Source organism: Pongo pygmaeus, chromosome X (assembly GCF_028885625.2).
Source record: "Pongo pygmaeus isolate AG05252 chromosome X, NHGRI_mPonPyg2-v2.0_pri, whole genome shotgun sequence".
In the NCBI taxonomy this organism is placed as follows: Eukaryota; Metazoa; Chordata; class Mammalia; order Primates; family Hominidae; genus Pongo; species Pongo pygmaeus.
Genome location: NC_072396.2, coordinates 124,568,860 through 124,593,252, shown reverse-complemented (window position 1 = coordinate 124,593,252; position 24,393 = coordinate 124,568,860). Strand labels below are relative to the sequence as shown.

At 42.3% G+C, this 24,393-nt stretch overlaps 1 protein-coding gene across 2 annotated transcripts; it reads right to left on the bottom strand.

Annotated features, from left to right (window-relative positions):
* Positions 1–1,977: 1,977 nt before the first annotated feature.
* ATP1B4 (ATPase Na+/K+ transporting family member beta 4) lies at positions 1,978–22,644 on the bottom strand. Of its 2 annotated transcripts, none has more exons than XM_054472507.1 (8): positions 22,502–22,644; positions 17,941–18,202; positions 13,900–14,028; positions 13,533–13,637; positions 9,632–9,828; positions 8,769–8,825; positions 6,427–6,522; positions 1,978–5,728 (listed from the first exon to the last, which is right to left on the bottom strand). In XM_054472507.1, exons 1-8 carry the CDS (start codon positions 22,562–22,564, stop codon positions 5,567–5,569), a joined length of 1,071 nt encoding a protein of 356 aa, XP_054328482.1. In that variant the 5' UTR covers positions 22,565–22,644; the 3' UTR covers positions 1,978–5,566. The 2 variants fall into 2 exon arrangements, with proteins under 2 accessions (XP_054328482.1, XP_054328483.1); XM_054472508.1 differs by having other exon boundaries at positions 17,953–18,202.
* Positions 22,645–24,393: the final 1,749 nt, after the last annotated feature.

Below are 24,393 nucleotides of genomic sequence, written 5' to 3'. Positions count from 1 at the left end.
ACCAACCCAAATGTCCAACAATGATAGACTGGATTAAGAAAATGTGGCACATATACACCATGGAATACTATGCAGCCATAAAAAATGATGAGTTCATGTCATTTGTAGGGACATGGATAAAATTGGAAATCATTATTCTCAGTAAACTATCACAAGGACAAAAAACAAACACCGCATGTTCTCACTCATAGGTGGGAATTGAACAATGAGAACACATAGACACAGGAAGGGGAACATCACACTCTGGGGACTGTTGTGGGGTGGGGGGAGGGGGGAGGGATAGCTTTAGGAGATATGCCTAATGCTAAATGACGAGTTAATGGGTGCAGCACACCAGCATGGCACATGTATACATATGTAACTAACCTGCACATGGTGCACATGTACCCTAAAACTTAAAGTATAATAAAAAAAAAAGAAAGAAAATAAAATTGTTGCAGTCCCTAGGGTTGGTTCAGTAGATGATTCCAACACTATGCCAGCCTCCAAGGAGTCTGCTCACAGAACCTCCACTCAGTAACTGTGCTAGATATCGCCAGTTTGCCCCTCCAGATGCACTCTCCACCTTTCTCCACCCTGCTTTCTATTTTTAGGAGTCTGACCTGTATGGGCTGCATCAATCTTTTGTTTGTTTGTTTTCGTTTTTTTGTTGTTTCCTCCCCGCTCCACCACCAGCTTTTGGTTGGGTTCGGCCAGTGAGAAAAATTAAGTTGCAGTATTTATTCTCCCTAAAAGATCACCTTGGGATAGCTTAGTCCTTCAACAAAGTCACCACTCCTCTCAAGGCAGCCAATTGTACACAACTCATTCCCTCTGAGTTCTAGTAACCATTTTCTGCTCCTATACCTTATGGTCAAGAGATGGTAAGAGTTCAGCTCTTACTAGGCTGGGTTACTGTGTTATTGATGGTTCCCTATATCTATGCTTCTGTAAGTAATCCCTTTGTAAATAAATCTTCTTCCAATTATCCTTTTTCTGTCAAGTGTGCTATCTATTTCTTGTTGAGTTATGGTCATATAGGGGTCTGCAAGGAAGTACATTCTGCAGAGTGAGTTGTCAGACTGAAAGCTTACGATATTCTGCTTAAAACTTTTGAATCCACCTATCAACCCTTCTTCCCTTCTAGATTGCAACTGAAGAACTTTGTGAAGTAATGTTTCCATTTATTTTTCCTTGCCCTTTGCCTCCATACATTGTATCCACTCTCCTTCCTCCCAACATATGCATATAAATACCCAAACCTCCATTTTCTGCCTGGATAAAAGCACAGTGTAAATCATACTTCTGTATGGTTTGGTTAAATTACTTTATTATGTATGAATATTTTAAGAGGGAGGCAGTAAAGAAAATGACTCTAATGAAGAATTTAGACAGGGAGAAATATGTTGGGATCAGGGATCTGTTGCCTAGCAGACTTTAGGCTGAGGCAGCTTCCAAGGAAAGAAGGAAAGATTCCGAGGAAAGATTCCTGCTATAGCCTAGCCTCTGAGTTGAATAAGGGATTGGAAATATTTCTGCCTTTATTGCAATTGCCATTAGATATTTGCTCTGGGAGACAGTTTGTGGCTAAATGTCCTTAAAGCCATTTAGCCAGACTTTCATCAAACATTTTCAAAGTTTCTCTTCTAATTTTGGTTCTGTCCCTCTGCCTGAAAGTTTCTCTTAGTGTTCCTCTCCTACACAAACAAACATAACAGTTTATACCAGGACTCAACCTTGATAAAGAAAGGCTGCTCTCACAAAGCAGTCTAATGAGAAGCCAGAGCACAGAGACTACAAAGGAAAAAATGCCCAGAAATGAAACAACTTTTAGTTTTATCCTCCTGTGACTAAACCCTAAGAGTCAAAAAGAGGGGAGAGAGAAGAAAAACAATATTTAACTAACAGGTTGTCAATTGTCAAGTTTTCCACTCACATGGCTGCCCAATATTCCTGTGGGGAAATCAGTGATATGGTCTAGAAAGAGAAAATCATACATTTCTTTTTTATTTCAATTTATTGTTGTTGACAACTCCTCAAGACAATATAAATGTTTTTTTTTACATGTTGATCCCCAGAAAATAGGTGCTTAAAAAAAGTTACTTTAGGATAATGATTTCAGGGGAGTAGAAGGTGAAAAATCATAACCAAAGTCCAGTATGGACAAAACCATGAAGACATTTGGAAGTAGTATTTCTCATTGACAGGCAAGTAAAACCAAGTGCATTGCAACAGATGGCATACAAATCAAATCCTGATGCAGCACAGTATGGGAAACTATTTAAATTAAACTACTAGAAGCTTATTGAACAGTTAGAACATAACTTTAATGAATATATTATCATATCCAGTTCTGTATAGTAAAGCTATATTTTTCATGTCCTAGCTGACAACCCAAACTATCTTAGTACCCTTCAATATTGCTTTGCAATTGTGGACACAATGGATTCCATTGAAAGATAAATATTGTTTGACAAATGACTCATAATTCCTTGTCTAATAGTCAATGCATTTAACAGGATAATGTATTATGTATAAAATATAGCACCAGTAGTTGATTTCCTGTGAAATGTTAACTATTTTAACTCAAAATTTACATACGTTTCAAAATGTTTGGGATATCATTCATTGATTTTTAAGAAGATGGTACTTTCTGGTAAGCAGCAGCTCAGAGTAGAAAGAGCACTGGACCTGGAGTCAGATGCAATGCAAGTTGTTTTTTCTAAACACTCTCTAATATCCTTTCCAGATCTAACATTCTATTATCTTTTACTACTGAATCTTGAGAGTTTGATTGTTTGAGGTAATTTTCAAGTGGTTTAAAAGTTATTGTCTTTTTCTTTTTGTTCCTTTTCTTTCTAAAAGTTAGTTTTGAAAATTGAATTTGTTAAGAAAATGGGTTGAGAGGAGGCAGTTTCATTGTATGTTTGTTTGTTTTTGTATTTTCCATTAACCTACTATAGAAGATCCTATATCTTCTAGAACTTGTTAGTGGTGGTTGGCCTCCCTTTACTGTGTCAATAAGATTTGAAGGTGTCTGGGATGGAGATTCTTTCTGCCACAAGAGAAAAAACACTGTTAGGGACTAGACTGGTGTAGTATGTTTACATGACTGGCTTCAGTTCCCAAGATTAAATAGCTTAAAATTTCTTAAGCGAGTTCCCTTAACCCAATGTTGCTTTTGTTCTCATCTTTCCTTCTTCCCAACTCTACATGTGTTTACATCTCCACATCAATGTCTGACCAATAGAAAATTATGTCTAAAATGTTCAAAATTGATCTCTCCAAACCTGCTTCTCTCTTGTATTCCCAGTCTTGATCAACAATGTCACCATCTCGCCTGTTCTAGCCAAGCTCAAACCTTTGGAGTCATTCTCCAAACTCCTCCTTCCTTATTCCCCATTCCACAGTCTTGTCCTTCTCCAATCACCCTTCACATAGTGGTTGCCAAGTGCTCTTTCTAAAATGCAAGCCGGGTGCGGTGGCTCACGCCTGTAATCCCAGCACTTTGGGAGGCTGAGGCAGGCGGATCACTTGAGGTCAGGAGTTCGAGACCAGCCTGGCCAACATGGTGAAACCTTGTCTCCACCAAAAATACAATAGTTAGCTGGGCATGGTGGTGTGTGCTTGTAATCCCAGCTACTCAGGAGGCTGAGGCTAGAGAATCACTTGAACCCGGGAGGTGGAGGTTGCAGTGAGTCAAGATCACACCACTGCACTCCAGCCTGGGCGACAACAGTGAAACTCCATCTCAAAAATAAACAAATAAATAATAAAGTAAAATAAAATAAAACACAAACGTGATCACAGAGCCTCCCTGATTAAAATGCTTTAATTACTCATTTTCACCGATTGGATAAAACTCAAAGTCCTCTTTCCGTCCCTGAATACCTCTCTAGCTCGATCTCTTGCCAGTCCCTGCCATTCCTCTGAGCCCTTTTCATTCCAGTTACATAAACTGCTCACAGTTACCCAGACACACAATGGTCTCTTCATGACTCTGGCTTCACATGTGAAATTTCCTCTGCTACTTTCTCAGCTCAAGATATTTTTCCTCATGTTCCCATAGCTTTCCACATACTAGTTTTTTAACTCTCATTAAACTATATCGTAGAACTTCTCCACTTGCTTGTCTTCACTACCAGACAGTCAGTTCCCTGTTTTGGGAGAAAGGAAACATTGTAGAGGAGATTCAGACTTTGGATGCTCCTAGGTGGCATTTAAACTTGCTTCGGACCCTGAGACACTATACTATTTGCTGATGCTTGCTTTTTTTTTTCTCCTTGTGCCAGCCCTCCCCCTGGTGGAGGTGTTAAGAAGCAGTGGAGTGATCAGGTGACCAAAGATAAGAAAAAGTGACCTGGCTGATCCACATCCTGGATAAGCATCTGCCTCATGTCATTTTTAAAGTAAATGCTAAACTGGCTAATGGGCCTTGGCTTTTGCCTGGCCTGGCAGGAACTTTCTGTCCTGTCATGTATTCATTGACAGATTCTGATTTCAATTTCCAGAGCTGTAGTTGCTGGTTAATGTAACCACCCCGATGGTCTCAAAAAACATCATGCTACTGTCAAACAAATAGCCCAAGAAGAATTAGCTGGTGGGAATCTTCTTCCATGTTCTCTCCTCTGCCTGAAGCTGAGAAAAAACTGTTTGCAGGAATGTTTGCCTTTAGACGATTACACCAGAGCACAAGGAATCAAACACCAATCATATCCATATGCTAAGTGTTCTCCCCAGTTGCAGTGAGCCCCACCTCTTTAAAAAGTCACAAGGACGGTCTTCATCTCTATCCCAGAACAATATCCTGTTAGCACTGCTTTTTTCCCAGTTGAAAATAACCTAGTCTTTGAATAAGCATTTAGTTTTCTGTGGGAGGCAGAAGTTTCTAGGCACCTCTGGATATAGAGGTCTTTAGGTATAGTGGTCTTGGTTGTCTAGGTTGGTCCGAGTGGTGATTCCCAGGGAAGGACCTTGCCAGGCAGGTTTTTTTTTCTTCAGAGACAGGATCTCACTCTGTCACCCAGGCTGAAGTGCAGTGCAGCTCACTGCAGCCTTGACCTCCTGGGCTCAAGTGATCCTCCTGCCTTAATCTCCCGAATAGGTGGGACTACAGATGCATGCCACCACACCCGGCTTAGGCAGATTTTTTTTAAAACATATGTTAGGTTATTAGCTTGGTTGGGAGGAATCTGACCTCTAAAACCAACAGAATTTTAGAAAACATGATGAATTTATAATCATAATAGAAATTCTCCTTGATGGCTATTGCATGGCTATTGTAAATTTTATCAGATACTATGTTTACGCTACAGGGAGACTACCAGCAGCAAGAACAGGTTTTAGTTTTAAGTGGAGGGAAAGGAAATTAATATACTCTGTTTGTCATCAGGAGAGACTACCTTTAAAAAAATCGAACAGCTCCCACAATGTCATTTTATACACATGTCATAGGCAAGGAAAGATGATCTGCTGTCTTAGATGTCCATCTGGCTGTGTCCTAATTGAAGAAAAGAATTCAGGTGCTACCAGAGATACCATGAGATAAAACAGAAACAGAACTGGTAAGAATGGCCCCCTGAAGTTCTTAGGTTTCTATGTTCAGGGTAAAGATTACCCTGCCCACAAAACGATCATTGATGACATCATTTATGATGCCTTTGCCCTTCAGTTGGCACTGCACAGGCACTGCTTGGTTCTTCACCACGTCTGTAAAGTGCATTGCCACCAAGGGGGATGTGTAGTTAACCTGTAGGCAGAAGAAAAATGAGTTCTAAGTGTGAGGAGGTGGTAGGAGGGAAGTGATCAGATAATCACTGCAGGATGATAACCCTCACAAAGAGAACTGAGTAAATCCCATGAGGCCAATTTGCAAATGGCCAAAGCAACAGACATACTGTCCTTGCGCTGGGAAAGTGTGGGAAAATCATACATTTCTCTAATAAGTCACTGTCAGATATCTGATTGTCCCCTGGGAAAAACCAATTCTGATTCAGCATGATATGATTTTTCTGGAAATCAGACCATGAATTAAACCAAAACTAGTGTCTATCGAGTCCCTATGTTGGGGACTCACCCCAGCGCTTCAAATGGGAGAAACAGAAGCGTGATTATTAGGGCATGTTTAAGCACATTGGTAGTAATTTATCTGCTCCTGACCCTGCCACTAACTAGCTGTATGATCTTGGGCAAGTCGCTTTCTGTCTCTGAACCCCAATTTTCCCATTTGTAAACTTAAAAGGTTAAACTAGGCCATATATGAGATTCTTTCAGATATGGAAAAGAGTGTGGTTGTGATAAGAATTGGTAAAGGGAGCTCCTGGTTATGGCCAGCAGCTATTTACCCCTCTACTATCTCCTGCTCCCTAATTCTCATAGATCCCAGCCAGCTCTTCCTTTGTCGCTGAGCCCTTTCTGACAGCAATGACTAAAGGGGATACAGCTTACGTGAGTCAGTTTGCCGTAGTAAGGGTAGTAGCGGAGGTCAAAAGAAGCCGACTCTGGGTAGTAACTGATGGATCGGATGTCATTTTCATCACCTCTCTGTAAGCAAAAGCAGGTATATGTGGGGTGCTGGGTCACAGAGTGGGCTAGAGTCTGAGCTAGAAGGAGTTGTACCTCAGGTGAAATCACTGTGTGACCTATAACCAACTGTTCCAGGAAGACCATGAAAGCAGAATGGAGCAAATCTCAGCCGTGACCTGTCCCTAGATGAGCATTTTTAGGGAGTGACTGTGCCTTGTCTTTTCAGTTCAAAGAATATTGAATAGAAGGCCTGAACTGAGGAGGCCAAAGGTGCTCAGTATGGCTCTCTGTTGGCTTCTGGGATACCCAGACAGAAGCAATCCAAAGGGCTTGCAGTACCTGATGCTGCTCTGGAAAGAGGCCCTACAACTCCAGCCTTTCTCCAAAGAATCACACTGGGCCTGGCACCCAGTCTTGGACTTTGGAGCTGAGGGAGATATACATTAGAACATATTTAGTAAATCCCACTCCACGATTTGCATACTGCAGGCTCGGTGCTATTGGAAGTCAGATCAAGTGCATAGGTACCAGAAACACAGGCACACAGCCTACAGTTGGCTCACCTAGACTCATGTCTCTGACCATATTCTCTGTAGTGCTTAATTACAGTAGGTGGGGTCAGAGGGGTAAGCAACAAGAGCCTGGGTATGGAAATGATTAAAGTAAACAGGTCTACCCTCATCACATTATGTCAGGTAGGGGGAGCTGCCCATTCTGCAATACATTCGGCTTGCCCTAAACAGAAGAGGTCTGGGGGCTAGTAAGGACAAATAGTGCATCACTACTAGCAAATTACTCACTAAGGTCATGTGATTACTTCTGTCAATATACTATAATTGTTCCTGGTACAAACTAAGCTCTCCTTAATTTATTCTAGTCATTACCTCATCCTACTTGATTTCCACAAATGGGTGTGGATTTGACCAGTATTGTTTATTATAGAATGTATAGAGATTCTTAATATATTTTTTAAAAAGGACATAAAATATGTAAGGAGGTAGCTAAAAATAATAATTAAAACATTAAAACAATTTTAGAAAGGACATTTCTCAGCAAGGTTTGATGTAAGCTGAAAAACAAACAGCTTCCATTAGGGAACAATAAGTAGAACTCTGTCCAGTTAATATGCTAGCTTAAGACTAAGTTGGTCTTTATGATTTACTTTTAATACATTCTTCTAAAAAGCAATGAAATTTATTTTTTATAAAGGCCTGAGGAATCAGTTCGGATAGTTTGTAGTCTCACCTCACATTGTGAATATTTACACATATACATGAGAACAGAATGTGCTTCCTACCTTGTTCATTTGGCAAGTACTGCCTGACCTTTCAGAGCTCATCTTCACTTTTCATAGCACATGTAATACTTGATTGTCTTGATTTCAGAGACGGAGTCATACTCTTACCTCGACACTTCTAACACCTAGCAGAGCATCTGATATATAATAAGTGATCAATAAATGCTTGCTAAATATGGGATATTGGCTGAATAAATGCTGCCTTTTGCTGTTTTCTGATCTGCCACCATGAAGACTGAAGTTTTCAACTGTATTTCTCCTACTGAGAATGGGATTACCAGGCCTCACCCATTTGCAAGACAACTATCCAGGTCTGGGGGTGCAGTTGATGTCATAGAACAGGAGAAAGCTACTGCCTGTTTGAGAAGCAAACCCAAGATCTAAGGGCTTTTTCCTACAAGGGAGCTAATTGGTGCAGATGAGATAGAAGTTAATGGTCCCTCGAAGGACAGTTAATTAGCATATTAATCGAGTTCTGTTTATACTTCCCATGTAGTCATTTGTTATTGCAACACCCAGTACCACTGGTCACTGCTGCAAGATGTGAAATTCAGTTTTAAAGTCTGGGAACTAATGACTCTAATGAAAGCTGTTTGTTTAGTTCAAAGAAACAAGTAATTAGAGCTAAAAGCAAAAGTGTAAACAGAATCTCAGTTAATGACTTGGCACATTGTTGTTCCCTGCTGTGGCCCTTAGCTGAAGTTCAGTCTTTGGTTTTCACAAGTATTAATCATGACAGACTGACTGACACACACACATACACACACATACACTATACACACAAACACACATGAATTGAATGCTTTCTGGAAAGAGGAAAACCTGAAGGAACTAAAGAGAGGTGTAGTTATGAAAAGATTAACCTTTTCCTTAGCCTACCATCCATGTTTAAGTCCTTGAAAGGGATGGACTACCTTTTTGCATGAAACAGATGTGCTAACAATGCTTACTCAAAAGGGCTCTTTACCTGAACTTTGCAGGAAACCTTCACAGGATCTCCAAGCTCAGGACGAAAGCCTACAATCTATCAAAAGAAAACCAGTGTTTTATTTTTTTTTTAACAAAACATATTTGACAGTAAAAATTGGGGCTTTTCTAACCCTCCTCCCAATCATCCTTCCTCAGGCATATGCTTCATCTATTTCGCCTTCTCAGAAATGTTACAAAAAGCAAAAAATGAAAAACATCTTCAGAGCTAAGCAGCTCAGCTTACTCCGTGTTGTATTTATGCCTGATATTTACACATAAGGGGAAACATCAGCAAGTCAATGCTAAAGATGTAAAGAACTTTCTAATTTCAAGAGAGGTGTGACTGATAAGGCTCTGCCACACCTAAGTCATGACAGGATGGAAGAAAAATGCATTTTTATGATATAAGAACTATCCCCCATGCCACCCTCATTTCAATCCCCTGTTCCAAACAGCTCAGTATTCCATTCTTTATTTAAAATACTTTTTAAAAAATTAAAGATGAAGTCTCACTATGTTGCCCAAGTTAAACTTGAACTCCTAAGCTCAAGCAACCCTCCTTCCTCAGCCTCCCGAGTAGCTTGGATTATAAGCTCGAGCCACTGCACTTGACTAGGACCCCATTCTTGACAAAGGCCATCAAGCGACAGGTTTGGGGGTGAGGGAGAAGAATGGCCATAGGAAGTGCTCGGTGGGGGAAAGAAATTCATAGGTTTGTCTGGTTATTTGTATTTCTGATGCTGTCAGAAAAATGGCCAAACCTGTGGTGTGTGAAGACAGAGACCAAGACAAATGGAGTGGCCAGAGCCCTCCTATCTAGTTCATTCACTTATCACCACCAGATATGAAAAGCCAATATACCCGGTTCATCTTTAGAAGGATGCAGGGCTGTCCAGTAGAGTATCCAAAAGTTGGGTCCTCCAGACCAGAGCAGTTCTTTAGGAAGGAGCGCTTAAATTGGCAGGCCTTCTTGTCCTCATCCTCATCGCCATCTTGGATGAAGTACTGCCCCGGGGGACAATCTACATTCATTTCCTCTTGAAGACTGTCATTATAACCTAAAGCATGTGTGAGTGGCAAGGGGTTATGTTAGACAGGTGCTACAGGGGAAGGCCATGCGTTCAGTAGTCCTCCCTCCCAAGTTTCCTTTCTCCAGCTTCTTTGTACTCCTCTGAAAGCCCACTCAGTCTACCTGTGACCTGGCATCAGGTGCCCAACAGCCTTCATCGGCAGCCATCCCTCTAGGAAGTCTTCCTGACTAGTCACTTCAGCCCAGTTTGATTGCCTGTTCCCTTGCTTTTCATTCCCATGGAACTTCTGGATATCCATCTCTGGGTCCTATGTCAGTCACTTTATAAATTTTCTCTATTTTCCACCATTTCTTTTCGGACATGATAAACTGTAAACTTGGAAGGCTGTCCCTTCTACTTCTGAGAGAGAAATAGGCACATAGTTGGTAGATTTTGGAAGAGGGACTGAAACATTCAAGCTATGGTATATATAAGGAGACTAAGTTCCTGGGTTAAATCTCCTTAACTTCACTTAGGAAACAAGGTGAACCCATTGGGCGGTTACAAATTTGGGGGCCCTTTTGGGATTGCCCTTATGGCTATCTGCTCGTGGTTCAGTAGCACCCCACCTCCCGACCTGGCAATGGATCCAGAGGCTAGCCCAAGCAGCCACCTAGTTCTCTTGGGCTGGGGGCCGACTCTGGTATTGTCTCTATTGGCGGGGCACTGCCGACCCAATGTACATGGATTTGATTGCAATAGAGAAATAGTCCTGGGGAGATTGATTTGAGTAATAATAAAACTCCAGTCTCCCACACAGCCGGCTGGGCATGGATTACTCTTTCTCGATTGCAATACCCCTGTCTTGATAAATCAGCTCTGTCTAGGCGGTGGGCAAGGTGAACCCGCTGGGCAGTTACAATGTCTCCCTTTGAAGTCAGTGAGAGGCACCTGATTGTAAGAGTGAGAAGTATGAGTTGTGAGACAGAAGGAAAGTGGAAGAAGAGGAAGAAGAGGAGGAGGAGGTGGAGCAGGAGAAGGAGGTGGAGGAGGAGGCGGGGGACGGAATAAGCCAGCTCTTCATCCTTTACAGAGGGAAGTTAGCACTGCAAAATAGAAGCATAAGTTAAAAGATAGAAACCAATGACAACCACAGGGTCTCTACGGGGATGGTGAGGGCATGAGATCTTGTCTACTGAGGCCTGAGACATTCAGGGTAAATGTCACTTTACATTGGATGGAATGTAACATGTGTCCAAGGATACATATATCAGGGAGAAAGCTTAAAGGGGCTATTCGTGAGCTAACTCTTTGGGCTACCAAATTTCATACAGAAAACTGGGCTTTAGAAATTACTGCATTATTTCCAATTTGATTCTAAATGATGGAGCCCAGTTAGTCCTGTTAGACTCAGTCCCTATGTATTAATGTTCAAAGTAGCTCAGTATTTCAGAGGAGATTTTGCACCTATGATCTACCAGAGGTAAAACTCAAAATATGCTGCTGAATCCTCATCTAATAATACCAAACCCACAGGTTGTGACTTGGGTTTGATATTATTAATTGGCAACTGGGAATTTTAAATCTATTCCAATTATGGCTATGCCTTTATTTTTTCTTTGACAAAGCTACATTTAATTCAAGGCTTTGTTTTAATTTTTTTAGAACAAGAACTATGCTCAAATAACTTTCTAAATAGAGGCTGCAATCATGTGCTCATTGTTTCTCTTGAGGTAGTTCCATTAAAAATAATGTGACATGGACATGACCCTTATTGCAAAATCCCAGTCCTCATGGGAGTGAAAGTGATACTCTGTGATGTCTATTTCAGAGATGTGCTTCTTTTTAGCAGGACACATTATCTACTCTTAGGAACTAAAAAACTAGTGCTTTTCCTAACATTTCCTGCTTCCATCATCATGAGGTCAGAATTGGTATTTCTCTGTCTACTAGCTTCTTGGAGGGATTTTCTTAGCAGGGAATCTGGCAATATATTTGCAGTCGCTTGCAAGCATTCTGAAACAAAAGAAGATACTGTGCTGACCATGATGCCCAAAACATTTCTGTAGCTAAAAATAGAACTACATGGACTCAGAAAGAACCCAGTCCCGTCTCCCCTCGTTTCACTGGTAAGGAATCTGAAGCTCAGATTTACCCAAAATAACACTGAGCCTTACTGATATAAAGCTGAGTTTCTAACTCTTGGTCATGTGACAGCAGCGTAGAATTATGAAAAGCAACATGTCTCAAACTTTAAATTTCCTACAAATCATCTGTGGATTTTTTAAAAATGCAGATTTTGATTCAGCAGGTCTAGAATGTGGTCTGAGATTTTGCCTTTCTAACAAACTCCCAGGAGATGCCCATGTTGTTGGCCCCTTTATAACACTTATAGCAGCAAGAGTGTAAAGAACATGAAATGTGGATTCAAACACTGGTTCTGCTGCCAGAGTCTTTGATCAAGCTACTCCCCCTTTCTGAGTCTCAGTTTTCTCATTTATAAAATGAGGGTGATCAACTTTATTATGCAGAGTTAAAGTTAAATGACCAAATTTATGTATTTAAATAACACCTCCTAGCACATGATAAGAGATTGTTCTCCTCCTAATTCCGTGCACATGTTATAATAGTAGCTGCCTCTAGAATGGATCAACCCCACTTCAACCAGGCCAGGACAACCAAGCCAGAATGACTGGCATTTTTTCCCCCACAAAGATTAGGTGCAGAAATGCAAACCCCACTGGAGCTCTCTTTGATAGCTGCATAAAGAACCTGTGTGCTCTGTTAACCTTAACCAAGCTGCTACCTCAGATTTTACCTTGTGGAACCGTCTCCCACAAAGCCATTCATTTGCCCCTGAAAATTTATCTGATGACACTATAGAGATAGGTACCTCGAAAATACTTGGGATCAGAATGTTGGAGCGACTGCCACCCAGAGATTCTTCCTCTAACTCCTTTCTGGAATGCTGTTAAATAACGACACTTGGCTGGGCGCGGTGGCTCATGCCTGTAATTCCAGCACTTTGGGAGGCCAAGGCAGGCAGATCACAAAGTCAGGAGATCGAGACCATCCTGGCTAACACCGTGAAACCCCGTCTTTACTAAGAATACAAAAAATTAGCAGGGCGTGGTGGCAAGCACATGTAGTCCCAGCTACTCAGGAGGCTGAGGCAGGATAATCGCTTGAACCTGGGAGGCAGAGGTTGCAGTGAGCAGAGATCGCACCACTGCACTCCAGCCTGGGCGACAGAGTGAGACTCCGTCTCAAATAAAATAAAATAAAGACGCTTGCCCTCTCCCTTCAAGTTAGCCCATCTCCAAGAAATGGCTTCTTTTACCTTAAGAAAGTTTAGAAGATAGGAATCTTCCAGCTCTGGACAACATTCTTCTTTTCCCACCACTATCTCCCCCCAGAATTATCTTCTATAAATGATCATTATTGAGCCATCTGGATATGTTCAGGACTTAAATGGGTGCTGTAACGTGTTCAAGAAAAGAAAAAAGTTCGCTGCCTCAAAGAGCTTATCTTGCTGGAAAATTGGCTTGTATGCTTTCAAGGCAACATACAATCACACACTAGAGCAATTCTGATTGTAGCTACAGGTGCTAAGGGGGATGCAAAGTAAGGACAGACTATGATGAGTTGGCGTTAGTAAGACTGGGATTCCTGGGCCAGGTGAATTTTGAGTTTTGGATTCCCACCCATCACCTTTCAAAAGAGCTTTCCACTATTCAGACGAACTTACTTACCCTGGAGAAAGCCATTTAGGCTAATCACATAATGCTGCCAAGTGTCGGGTTCAGAAACGTTGAAGTTGAAGTTAAGGCTATGGGCGAAGGGTCTGATCATAACTCCTGGCAATGAAAACAGGTCTTGGATATATTAACCCATTCTTGGGATAATTTTTATGTATTGATTCCCATGAAACCATTTCCCCCCAGGCAATCAAAATGAAAAGAACCATAATTTGCCAAGTACCATTTTACTTTTCCTCCTAATAATTGAATCTCTAAGTCATTACCAGGAAGAGCCAAAGTTAATTGAGGCTGAACATACTGTGCAAGCATATTTCTGTCCAGCAAGTTCTGACAACACAGGGCATCTGAGCACACTCACCAGGAGGCTTTACCCGCTCCGTGAAGGTCGGTATATAGGGACTGATGGTCAGAAATAGTGTGTACATGCAGAGGGTGATCACAGCAGCCAAGGAGGCATAGAAGAAGAAGTAAATGAGTAAGATCAGGCCTGCAGAGCAATCATAGATGAGAGTGGTCAGTGCTTTCCGACAAGCCTTTCCTCCCTGCTTGGACTCATGAGCCAGAACCAACCCAACCACGAAATAGCTCTTTAAAAATTCCTCAGATTCAGTATGTCCTTGCTTATTCAGATTTCACCAATTTGGAGTCAGTGAGGATTGTGTCAGGGGTCTAATTGCAGTTTACCTTTACAGCATCTCCGATGGAAGGGCTTGCTGAGCAAATGATGGCCATGAACAAGAATACAGTGGAGTGGAGTGGAGTTAAAAGTATTGCAGAGGGAAAATTGCTTGAGAGTCCTCTGGGCAACAGTTGATGTCCTAAGTGCAAATCATTCTTTGCTATTCATTAAAGTGGGTGCCCTGAAGAGTCCTAGCAGCTTGGTTCCAATAATTATAGGTATTTGCAAGTGATGAAAACAGCATTTCTTTCCACATAGTCTATAATTCAAACTTTTGATGAATTTCCACTGGACTTGCCTCCAATCAAGGCAAAGTGAGGTTTTGGCCTGCTTATTTCAAATTTTATTCATCTTTAGCAAAGTTGAATAAAATGGCTCTGCTTTTCAAAAAGAACACTAACACAGGGTGGGGAAGGGAAAAGGAGGAAACAGTACTTAATCATTGACACTTGCCTGTGAACTTTGGCAAATTACAGAACTTCCTTGCACCTCCAATTCCTCACAGGTAAGATGGGGATAAAAATAGCACTTACCTCGGATTCTTATCTATATCCCTAACAATATCTGAAATTCAGTCTTTCCTTAACATCCTATCCTGACTACACCACTTCCAAGCTGATTAATCTCAGACATGCTATTCACCTCTCTGGGCCTCAATTTCCTCGTCTGTACAATAATGGTACTTGCTTCTTAGCATTGAATAATGCATATAAACAGTATAGCACAGAGCCTGGCGAATACTAATTGCACCATAAGTGGCAGTCATCATCAGTTATTATTAACATTATTATTAGTGCTGTAGGACAGTTGTGTGAATTTTCCCTCTGTGGGCTGTATTAGGACTAGGTTTGTCCCAGGATTAGGCAACACTGAGTGAGGTGAATGAGCATGAGATTGCTGATGAGAAACTCTTTTCAAGCCCTCCTTGGGGCTCTCTCAGGCAACAATGTTTGGCTCTGCTCACAGCAATGACATGATGTTGGACCTACAGATTTGAACTGAATTATGAACCAGAAACTGGAACAAACCACTTAACTTTGCTGTACCCCAAACTGAATCCAAATATTAATTTTTAAATTGAACCATGAACCAAATAAAATTAACCAAAAAAGGTGTTGTGGAAGGGAGAAAAAAACCCATAGTAATCCGACTGGAAATGGAACTGACCCTTTTTATTTTGTTAGATGAACTAAAGCAGAACTGGAACATGAACACATTGATTCAGTTGGAGTCTCTGGAGAATAAACGACAGCACCTGTGTGCCTGTGACACTTGGCTGTTGCCCACTGACTATCTAATGGCATTTGCCCTGTGTTTCTGCCTCCATTCCTTTACCCCATCCCCATCCTGGGAATGGATCAACAGCTAGAGCCATCCATGGAGATCAAAAGACTCAGTTTCATGGATGAAGGGAAAGCAATGGAACATAGGTACATTCCTTTGGAGATATCTTCCTTTTTTCCCAGGATGTATGACCAGGAAGCTGTAGATGGGAGAATGACACTAGCAATAAGTCCCCTTAGCCTCACCCAGGAGTGGGTGCCCTAGAGTTTATGATAGGTGATCACAGACTGAGATAGCTAGTTCAGCCTTCCCCAGGTAAAACCAAGCACAGTCCCCATCTGAACCCATTGATCCCTCTGACACTTTCTGCCCTGGATGTCCAAGTATTACTTGGGTCTTTCCTCTAGGTACTCTAGAGTTCTTTCCTCAATGCCCCATCCAGGCTTGAATAGACCACTAAGTAACCGTGCTCCCAACTCTTCATTTCTCCCACTAAAACACCGTATCAGGTCCTGAGGCCCTACACATCAGGGCCTTGCTCATTGTTAGAGTTCATGAAATGGGGCAGTGTTCTGGCAAAAGAATGAACTCTGGTGTTCATCCAACCAGGGTTTGAAATCCCAGCACTGCCACTTAGTAACTATGTGACTATAGGCAAGTTACTTACCCTCTCTAAGCCTCAGTTTCTGCATCTGTAAAATGGGGATAATAATATTACTACCTCATATGATTCTTGTTGGTATCCAATAAAATAACATAGAGTTTCCAAGAATAGGGGTTGCGTAGGTACCAAAGGAAAGGCCCAGATTATATTCATAGGCCTGGTAAATATATTGGGCAGGTTGATGTCCAAGTTGGGACAGCATTAGTAAGTGCACAAGCGGGCACCTTGTTCTCAGGAAAGAAGACAGCAAGGCATGTGCTTTATGGCTGAAGCATTAACATTACCATTCACCCTTTGCCCAGGGTAGCCCAACGGAAGAATTCCTGGGCTCTACTTAGACCTGCTACTCAGAGGTCTAGCTACGGCCTATCATGCAGCGTCCCTATTGCCATATCTTCTCTGGGCACTTGAACCTTCTTCCCTCATCCCCACTTATTGGCCTATGGATTGTCTTCCACAGAAGCAATTTGGATCAGCTCATCTAGTGAAGTTCTAATGGCTGGCTGTTTAGGCTCCCCCTCCCAGAATCACACTTGCATTTCACAAGGCTTGTTTTTCCAGTCCTCTTTAGGCAAGGGAGAAACAGCTGTGCACCCTTGGAGCCCCAGTGAGTGTCCAGTATTTGTCTGCAGCTTCCAGAATGTTGGAATGTTCCTTAAATGGTACATTTGTTCCAGTTGAGAGTTTGTGGGATGGTCAGGGGTGGGGCTGGGAATTGGGGAGGGGTGAAAGGAGATCCCACGTGCTATTCCTAATTCCAGGAAACAGAGCTGAGTGTTTCACCTTGACTGAGCTGAATTAGCAACATTAACTTTGAGGGAGAGAATTCTTAGCCAATGGGGCCTTTAGAAGACATAGCCATCAACTTCAGCAACCTAGACCCTTGGCACTAGGGGACTGTTATTTCATCCTTGGCATCCTCTATTTTTTTTCTTCTGTGGATTGACTGATTTCCAAACCAGCAGCTGCTCTTTTTCTGGGCTGTGCAGAGACTGTGGCACTGGCTAAATCTCCTGAGGAGAAGGCTCAGCATTAATAGTTTAAGAGGTGGGTAAGACTGTAGGAGGGGAGTGCTGGGGAAGTTGTGGAGTAAAAATAATGGCAGCATGTGATGCAAAGAGGAAATGTTAAGGAATATAATTCTGCCACTGATCAAACATCTCTACCATAGCAGAGGAAGACACCCACAAGCTGGGGCCAGGGACATGCCTCCTGGCTCTCCTTCTCTGACATTACCAGGTGATGGGGCCTCATAAAAACACTTGGTCAGGTTAGCAGGATTTGAGTCTCGTATCTTACAAGAAGTCTTCTGCATAGTTCTTTAAACTTTACAGTTTTAACATCTAATTGGGGCCTCACTCTGATCCTGTGAGAGAAGCAAGTCAGGGATTGTTTTCCTCATTTGGCAGGTGAGGAAACTGAGGCTCAGAGAGAGGAAATGATGAGTCCAAGGTCACGTGGATAGAAAGTGACAGGACTGGGACTTAAAAAAATCATGTGCTTTTTCAACTCATTCTCACTGTCTCTCTGCATTGCAACTGATGTTGAGCCCAGTGGGTTTCAGTTACACAATCAAGTTTGTTCATCCATTTGGAGTTTGTTCTGATGGAATCTGTACAAAGTCTAGGCATTTCCCTAGGCATTGGTGCCTTTACATGAAGTGCAAAGAGAAGTTTGCAGACAAGCCCATCCAGCGTATGGTAAAGGAGCCCTGGACACCACACCAAAAGCAAAGGACACCAGACTTTGGCATTGGGACTATTGGGACTTACTCCAACTCTGACCTGTTCGGGCCAGAAACATCCTTCTCTCTGGATCCCACAGGTATTCACTCATGATCTGCAATTTCTGCCACCAGGCATTGCCTGTTGGCTGACCCTGACCCTCTTCCTCCTCCTTTTCCTCCTCTTCCTCCTCTTCTTTCTCCTCCTCTTCCTCCTCCTCCGATTTGGGCACCACCATCACCCGAGCCTCTTCTTCTGCTTCCTCCTCTTCATCTGCTAAGTAGTTCTGGTTCACTTCATCCGGATCATCCTGGAACAGTGACAAAACACAATACCCTTTTTTAAAAAAATGTACAATGGTACATCCCACCAGCCAAAAATAAATTGAAATGACTCAATATTTGGAGATGCTTCAAATTTCCACTTTCCCATAAACATATATGTTGTTACAAGAGGTGGATTTTCTTTCTCTCTAGTTCTTTTGGAGGAAATATCCTTTCTATGACCCATTTTGACTCAGTATTCTTTCCATAGAGGTGCATGTTTTATTCTCAGCTTCAGGCATTTGGGATCTTCTCCAAGGACTGCTCATATCACTACTCTGTTCTGGGGCCTTGACCTCCCACTTAACCTTGTCCTATCAGAGTAAAGGTGAGCTCACACAGGAAGAGGATGGAATAGTCTTAGACATTGTGTCTGTGATAGCAAACTTTCAGTCCAAGCCAGCTTTATCCTAACACCCTGTACACATTCAGCTGCTCAACTTCACCATTTCAAGTTGTGTCTAAAAATAGCCTGGGACGGACATCAGGTGGAGAGGCCAACTGCTGTACCCCTCCTCACAACTTAGCCTTCCTTCCCAACAGAAACAATAGATGGGCAGTTATTAGCTGCTTCTCTGATTATTGCCCTAGTTTGAATCTCTTCCTACCTTAAATTGGTTGGAAAGACCATCTGAGAGCTGGAACCCCGGGCTTCCTTAGTCTCCCCCTATGCTTAGGCAAAAAGCTGGGCACGTAATACATACTCAGCACATATTTGTTGATTGACTGATTGCAGCCATTACTTGAGATTTGAAACTGTAATCTTCTCTGAGTGGTTCTAAGAAAATTAAACTGAAAAAGAGAGAGGGAGAGAGAAACCTAGACTTCACCAAGTGGTGTTTCAAATACCTCCCAGCCACAGGCCGGAGAGTTGTATCTTTGCTCTTTGGGGGTTTGCCAAGGCTTATTGCAGCAGCAGAAAATGAGGCTGCCTTCCCTTCTCTGCTGTCCAAGTCTGAAGAGTTGCGGGGCTGTGCACCTGTTGGGTTGGATGTGTCAAACACTAGAGACCAGGGACTCTGTGCTGCCCCCTCCCTGCCTGATTCCTCAAAGGCCATTTAGAGGGCACCCTGCTAAAAATGCTGCCTTTGTTGGGGGAAGGAGGGCTCAGCAAATTGGATTGTTCAGAATCAGTACAAGTGATACAGAATGACAAGCCTCAGCTCTCAGCATTCAGTCCGCACAGCACTATCTAGCTCTTGATTATAAGCCCTCTTGAATTGCTCTCTAATTTGTTCCAATGTACAGCTCTATATAAATTATCACATCAGAACCGACAGGGACCTTCAAGATTTACTTATCCATCTGTGGCCCAGAGATGGGACAGGACCTAGCCAAAACCATGCAGTAAATTCATGATAGAGTTGACGGTCTCGGAACCTGTGTCTCTTGATACCCCAGACAATGATGTTTCTCCTCTATCACATTGAGCACAAGTGCCTAGAGGTAGCTTAGCAGATTAATGAAGCACAATGCCTTAGGTTCTGTGTTCCTAAACGATTTTAGGGCTCACGCCTGTAATCCCAACACTTTGGGAGGCCAAGAAAGGAGGATCACTTGAACCCAGGAGTTTGATGACAGCCTGGGCAACATAGCGAGACCTTGTCTCTACAAAATTAAAAAAAATTAACCAGGCATGGAGGCATGCACCTGTAGTCCTAGCTACTCAGGAGGCTGAGGCAGGAGGGTCACTTGAGCCTGGGAGGTCAAGGCTGCAGTGAGCTGTGATCATGCCACTGTACTCCAGCCTGGGTGACAGAGTGAGACACTGTCTCAAAAAAGCACAAAAAAAGATTTTAGGTGCTTATTATAATCAAGGATGGCTGACTGACATAGGCTCACAGTGTAAGGCTTAGGAAAATAAACTTCATCCATCACTCAATGTTGAATGGATTAATACATGTTCTTAAATATCTTTCACTTGTGTGTGAACCCATGCACACATTTAAACTCCCAAACTACATTTTGAGCACCCAGAGGGAGATTCCATATTTTCTAGCCTCTCGATGGCCCTCTGCAGTGTAAAGCTGACAGTTAAGTACCCAGTAGGTCCTAACCAAATATCAGTGATACCTGCCTGACTTAAAATTCCTGATGCAGGACTCTGCGGGAATGCTCTCACAGAGCTTGTCACCCTAACTGAGCTGTCATGTATATCACAGTGGGTAGCAATCATGGCCCCCAGAGAATCTACTACACCTGAGAATCTCAGTGAATTTGAAGTGTAACATTTCATTGAGGAGAAATATATATTCCTTTATATTTCCTGAATAATTTTCTTTTCTCTCCATGTTACCTATGCCTGCCTTTAACCTTCCACAGAGGAGGCAGCTGGCCAAAGCCTCAGACTGATCTTATTTGTAGATATTGGCTCTCATGATAATCCCATTACAGATGGCTTGTCATTAAAGCTTTACCCTCCTGAGAAGAATTAATCTTCTCACGGCTAATTTGCCCCTACAGCTCTCACACCCGAGAGGCTGTGAGAGGTTCCTGAGCTTTACTTAAGGAACCTCGAATCTTTTCTCCTCTCCTCTGCTTCCAGGTAAAGGAAATGGTCACACTGTGCAAGAGAGGCCTTCCCCAAAAGATCCTCATTAATTAAATCCTGTGTAAAATGTATCTTTGTGAAACTATTTAACAAAATCCAATAGAAAATCCTTTGGTAATGAGAATGCTTATCCCTAAGATTCTGTTTTGTCACTTTCCTAAAGTGGCACTACCCTCATGTGATAGTGTATGTGAGTGTGTGCTGGGATATGGTAGTGGGTGTTTGATGGAGTCATCAGGTTTCCCTAAAAGGGAAGAGTCTGAAGAACAGAGGGTAGCTCCATTTTGAGTAATCTAAATATATAAACATATAAACAAATATATAAACAAACAGTATGACCCAAAGGATAAATTTTAAATTTGTGCCCTGCAAGGAAGACAGCAAGGCATGTGCTTTATACACCTTAAACATTTGAATGGCTGGTTAATTTTAAAAGAGAAATTAGCACAGGATTGCATTAATTTATTTTTAAATTTGATCAAGTATTATAAAGAGCAAGATCCCCTGATGCATTTAAAATCCAAGCCACTTAACAAATAACTGAAATTATACACAACATTATAACAAGATTACATAGAAAAGAAGGCAAGTAAGGAATAGTTTTATACCCCTGCAGATTGTAACTGTTCTGAGAGCTGGAAGAAACTTTGGGGGAAGTTAAACGATTCTTCAAATTGTGGCTAAAAAGCTAAGAGAAGCCCTCTGTAGATTGATAGGAGGTTAGAATAATGTGTGTTTTCTTCTGCGGGCTGTTGACAGTCTTCACTTAACTCCCTGGTTACATAAGTGGCCATACCCAAAGAAAAATGGCTTAGGCTTTGTTTCCTCCTGGGGCTCAGATCACAATCCTCTCTGGGGAACATTTCAAAATCCTCTCCCCAAAAAGTACTGCGTGTGGCATACATTAATGACTCATAGCAAAATAAATGCAAATAAACTTTTGGATCAAATAATTTGTAATACACCCTGGAGATAAATGATGAGACCAAAAGAATGTATGTATGTCTATATGTTGGGCAGCGTGGGGTGGCAGTCAGGACGGCAATGGATAGTGGCAGATCGGGGGTTTGGAAGATGCATTCTGCAAATATAATGGCAAGAGCACAAGATTAGAAGTGAGGATATTGCATTTTCACTTTGGCTCCTCCACTAACTTGCAAGTGACTCCTGTGCTCTGAGCCACAGCAGCCTCCTTTACGTAATGAGGGGTTCTGGAGAGAGAATGTCTAGGATTCCTCCCTGCTCCTATTGGGGATTCTATGATTTTAGCTATAGTTTGGAATTTCTACTTTAGAAAGACAGCAGCTGGACTCTAAGAAGCTACCACCCAAGAGACAGCTGGGTAGGCAGTGCCTTTCATTTCCTCTTCCTCCTTCCTTCCCTCTTGGCTAAATTTCTTGCTATTGGAATTAAACTTCTATACTCCAAAAGGTCTGTGAAAATTCTATACTCCCAGGAAAAGATTTTAGAAGCCCCTTATTCTCTGTTATCTTCTCCTTCCCTTATCTTTGTTTCACAGGAAGAGGGGCTTCCTCCTTTTATCCAGCAATTTAGGGTGCCCGGGGGTGCTGGGAGTCACTGCTCCTTTTTGAAACCCTGGGCTCCCCTAAACTTCGCTGTTTCTGCCCATCTCAGAGAGAGGCAGCCGTAAACCAAGGTCTACACAGCCCCCAACCCACCCCATTAAAAAAAAAGGGGGAGCTGGCAGCAAAACGTTCTGCTCTCTGACACTCACGAGTCTGTAGCGATAACTGTAAGGAAAGGATGGAGCCCTTCTGGACCGGAGTTGCCTTCTCATGGCTGTTCAGTGGGCAAAGACGCAGCAGAGGCAGGCAATCGGGTGAGAGTTCTGGAGCTTCTGCTGGTACAGGAGACACTGGTTGCTGGGGACACTTGGCGCCTGGTAAAAGTGAACCCTCCTGGCATGAGCCCTTCCCCAGAATAATCTAACATGTCCCTCTCTCATTGGTTGGCCCCTTCCCTGAATCAAGGGAAAGCCCTTATGGAAAAGCAAGCTCATCATTACAAGGAGGGGGAGATATTCTGGGTCACGAGGATGAGCAACTCACCCCTCCCACTTTATATGTCTTTCCACCCCTTGTCTTTCTCCAGCGCTTGAGATATGATGGGCCCAATGGAAATCTTAAGTCATGTTCTTCTCAATTGAGAGTTGGATATCAGTGCATGCAGGGGGTGGGTGTGGGTGGGAGTTGGGGGTGAGGGGAGATGGCCAAGAATAACTTGCTTTTTTCATAAGGCTGATCTCATGCAAAAGGATCTAGGATGTCAGGAAAGATTCCCTTTGCTCTCTCCCCCCACCCCCCCACACACACTAAGCCACCTACAATATTTCTTATTTGTGTCAATCCATGAGCTTCTTAAAATGTGGATTATTCTTTCTGATTTTAGAAGCCAGGCTCCTACTTCATTCCTCCCTGCCCCAAAGAGGGTCTTGGACATAAGGAAGCCTTTTTCTAGCCCACATGTCAGAGTGGCCGCATCAGTCACTGCCCCTCATACACACACCCCTCCAAATCCTGGCCAAATTTCTGTAGTGGTTGAGATCTATATTTATCCCTTAGCATCAGGGCAGGGAACAAGCCAGAACTTTGCAGTGTCAGTTTCCCAGACATATATAACTCCTGAAACCAACATGGGATCCAATGAAAGGAAAAATTAGAAGTAACAGTTAAGAATATTGTATAGCATTTTTGGTCTGTTTGGGGTCCACCCTAACAGCCTGGGTGGCTAAAAGGCCTGGATGGAGTTTGTGATCCTTCCTTCACAAATCAAACCCCATTATACTCAAGTGGCTGAGAATGTTGCAGATACTGACATTCTGAGCACATTCATTACTGAGAAAAACAGCACAATAGCTTAGAAAGATTTAGTCATAACTCCAATTCAAGGCTATTCTGATGAAAATGGCTTCAATTGTAGTTAATTTTAAATAAGAATTCCTTTCACTGTAATGTTACTAATCAGACCTCTTCTTTAACACTGTCTCTTCCCATATGCTTCTTTGAAGAGAAAAAGGCCACTTACAAAAAAGAGAAACTTATTTTTCTCTTTGAATTTTATTAAAAGCAAAATATATTTTAGGGGATAATCTGGTCTCTGGTCTCAGTAGATGTTGATCTCTATCTTCTACACCTTCTCCAGGCCAGTCTTTTGTGTGATTCCTTATATTAAGTATGAGAATCCCCAGGCCCTTGGAAGCCTCAAAACCAAACAATGGGTAGGCTAACTGGTCTAAGGCTGAAAAGAGAGTTCACTCACTTTAAAACATTTCAAAAACTGGGAGTAGGGGGACAAAAGGGAGTTAAGAGTGACATGACCTCAGGTAACAAAATACTCCATTCTCTAGAATCTTCCATTCCTAAGCATTCTGGGTAATTGGAGGTTTGATGTATACTTAAGACATTTGCCATGTATTTCAGCTATAGCCCAGGCTGTGTTCTGGAATGCCAGCTGTTGGGTGGGGTAAAATAACCAAATCCCACAGGATGTTGAAGACAGAAATCTGTATGAATTTACACTCAAAACACTAGTTAGAAGGGAAATGATTCCTGTCAAATTTGGAAAAAAAAAAAAAAGCAATATGCTTAACAGTGCAGCAGAATGGAG